This window comes from Sinocyclocheilus anshuiensis, unplaced genomic scaffold, assembly GCF_001515605.1.
Source record: "Sinocyclocheilus anshuiensis isolate Anshui unplaced genomic scaffold, SAMN03320099.WGS_v1.1 scaffold336, whole genome shotgun sequence".
In the NCBI taxonomy this organism is placed as follows: domain Eukaryota; kingdom Metazoa; phylum Chordata; class Actinopteri; order Cypriniformes; family Cyprinidae; genus Sinocyclocheilus; species Sinocyclocheilus anshuiensis.
In genome coordinates, this window is record NW_015555712.1 from 132906 (window position 1) to 135998 (window position 3093).

Below are 3093 nucleotides of genomic sequence, written 5' to 3' on the forward strand. Positions count from 1 at the left end.
TTAAAAAACATCCTGGCTCTTCCAAGCTTTATAATGGGAGTGGATGGTAGCCCAAAATTTGAAGTCCAAAAAATTGCACCCATCCATTATAAAAGAAGTCCACACGGCTCCGGGGGGTTAATAAAGGCCTCCTGAAGCGAAGCGTTTGTGTAAGAAAAATATCCATATTTACAACTTTATAAACCTTAATCTCTAACTTCCGCTAACTGTCGTACGCACGTTCACGAACGAGAGGCGTCCAGCGGATGAGGTAGGCGTAGCGTAAACTCCGGTGAGAGTCTCGCGAGAAACAAGTTTTGTTTACAGCAAAGGAAAACCAGTGTCCTCTTGGCTTATATTGAAATCCTCCGACATTTTTCTTTACAAATCCTCGTTTTGTACTACTAATTCATGACCGGTGTTTTGTTTTGCTGTCTCCTCTGCACTTCCACGTTCATCACCGCGTTTGCCTACGTGCTACGTCATCCGCTGGACGCCACTCTCTTGTAAATGCATGTATGACAGTTAGCGAAAGCTAGAGATTAAGGTTTACAAAGTTGTAAATATGGATATTTTTCTTACACAAACGCATTGTGTCGATTTAGAATGCCTTTATTAACCCCCCGGAGCCGTGTGGACTTCTTTTATTATAGATTGGTTCAATTTTTTGGATTTCAAATTTTAGGCTACCATCCACTTCCATTATAAAGCTTGGAAGAGCCAGGATGTTTTTTAATATAACTCCGATTGTATTCGTCTAAAAGAAGAATGTCATATACACCTAGGATGGCTTGAAGGTGAGTAAATCATGGGGTAATTTTCATTTTTGGGTGAACTATCCCTTTAAGCTCTCTGATCTAAAAAAAGCACTAAACCGGCTTAGCGATAAAACAGCCTAAACTCCTTTTCACACTTTCATTAAACTGTTATGAGCCCCTAATCTGCAGCACAAGAAGCCAAACCCTTAGAAAAGCCTCTAAACTTCAGACTGACAAGCACACCTTGGTATACTTTTTAAAACAGTACTTAGAGAAATAATATACTTTAAAAGAATATATTTAAATGCAAAATCAGTGTAATGTTTTTAGACACTTAACTGCACGTTATTATTTGCAATCAAATGAAAATGTATTATACTTTAAATGTATGTTAAATGCCATTCGTTAAACTTAAGAGTGCTTTTAAGAAGAACTTATTTAGATTTTTATATGTAATTTCATAATTACTTACATTGTCTTTGAAATACGGTTGAAGTGTAGTCTGGCAAACTAAATTTCAATGGAATTTCAATTGAAACTTGTATGTCGTGTTTAAATATATTTGTAATTACACATTTGTAATGATGTAGTTGCAATTTAGTAAGTTTAATCAACCCTCTACGCACACCTTGGCAATATAATCGCCATTGGCTAGTAAAAAATTTTGTTTACTCGCCAGACTGATATACTATTTTTCACACACACACTATCAATACAGGGACGGTAATAGATGAGCGCCAACCAACGAGAGCTGTTTGGCAATTAGCTCCACCCACTGCCGAGAAACCAGCATATCTTCTGCTTGTTCTTAAAAGCTGAATAATTCTAAATGAACTGTTATTTTGATCTGTGTTGAACGCCTCTCACACACATACTGGCGTGTAAAATCTAAGAAGTTATTAGCCAATGGCTAATGTTAGACATCATTTAATCGCCCAGAGAAAGATTTAGTCGCATATGCGAGTATTTTACTTGCAATGTAGAGGGTTGTTAATATAGATTTATTTTAAATGCAATACTGAATAACAAACTACAATTATTGACAAAATCTAGTAGCCTACTTTGTTTTAGTAAGTCAGTCAACCTTTGACCACAACAAAAGATTACCAAAACAATTTCAAATGTACTTTAAAGTAAAACCTTTAATTTTACATTATTTCAAAGTGCACTTTTTACAAGTGTACACAAGTGTGTCAAGAACCATCAAGATTCCATTAAAATTATTCCATTCCACATCATTAATATTATACTACGTGCAGGTCTTTTTTAAAATATACTTTTAAGACTTGAAGTACACGACAAGTGCACATTAAATACAACTAGTAAGCACACTTCTTTTTCACAAGGGCAGGGACAAAACACAATTGCTTTTGCTATGACAGCAGGGTCTGAAGGATGCATGCAGATTAAAACACTAAAAAGGCTCATAAATGCCCAGCTATTTTGTATGGCCTATTATTAATAGTGCACGTAGTGTTTTTTTTTTGTTTACGTTTAGCTGTCTATAATTTGTTCCAATAGTAAATTAAAATATCAGAATACTGATATGACCATGATAGTGTGCATCATTATAATGGCATCCTTCAAAGCTGCTATTAATTTCTTCAGGTGTCACACTTTTTGATCTGCAAACAAATACTGAACGTACCCTTAAGGCTCTACAAAACAGCATCTACAGACAATCGTATAAAAATTCATAAAAAATTACTTATGACAGGCTCCTGTCAGAAACCCTGTGCTGTCATTCCCTCTTCAGGCTCAAAAGATGCGTTATTTTGCATTTAAAACCGTCTAAAGTGTCAGAAAGCTTTCAAAAACACGGAGCACTAATCCACTGACATGGTTATTTTGTTGAAATCTTTTAAACATGGTTGCATGCACAGGACTGTAGGTGCCTGTAAGGCTGCTCCAGCTATGCAATTTCATCTCTCTGTATGTCAACAAGCACGAAGGAAGTCTGATGATTCCTTTTGTTTACATTTAGCCAGTGCGCGCGAGCGACTGATCATTCACCAAATCAATCACGACCCCACTGCCTAATATTTGGCTTTTGCTGCCAAAAGCAACACATCAGGCCTGAATCAAGACTTGCACGTATTGTATTTGGCCAGCGCAAAGCCCAAAACCACCAACATCGCATCTTCCACATAAACAACGCGTAAGCGTGCATATGCATCGTTTGCATGCTCGCTTTTTTGGCTCTGAAATGTCAAATCTCCCCACCGATGTTTTCTTTACCTGTTCGTCGAAACGATTAATGATGGCCTGGACCCATTCCACGGGCTTGTGCGCCGCCATGCTCAGGCGGATGCGCGCGCCGCTAAGTCTCCTATCAATCACTTATGCGATCCCGATT

At 37.5% G+C, this 3093-nt stretch overlaps 1 protein-coding gene across 1 annotated transcript in view; it reads right to left on the minus strand.

The window, feature by feature from the left end:
• The window catches only part of LOC107672107 (neurofibromin-like), an 84350-nt gene that overhangs the window by 80705 nt on the left and 552 nt on the right, over positions 1–3093 (minus strand). The window contains exon 2 of the mRNA XM_016465192.1: positions 2976–3093. Within this exon, the coding sequence (XP_016320678.1) occupies positions 2976–3035 (60 nt within the window). The 5' untranslated portion in view covers positions 3036–3093. The remainder of the gene's footprint in view (positions 1–2975) is intronic.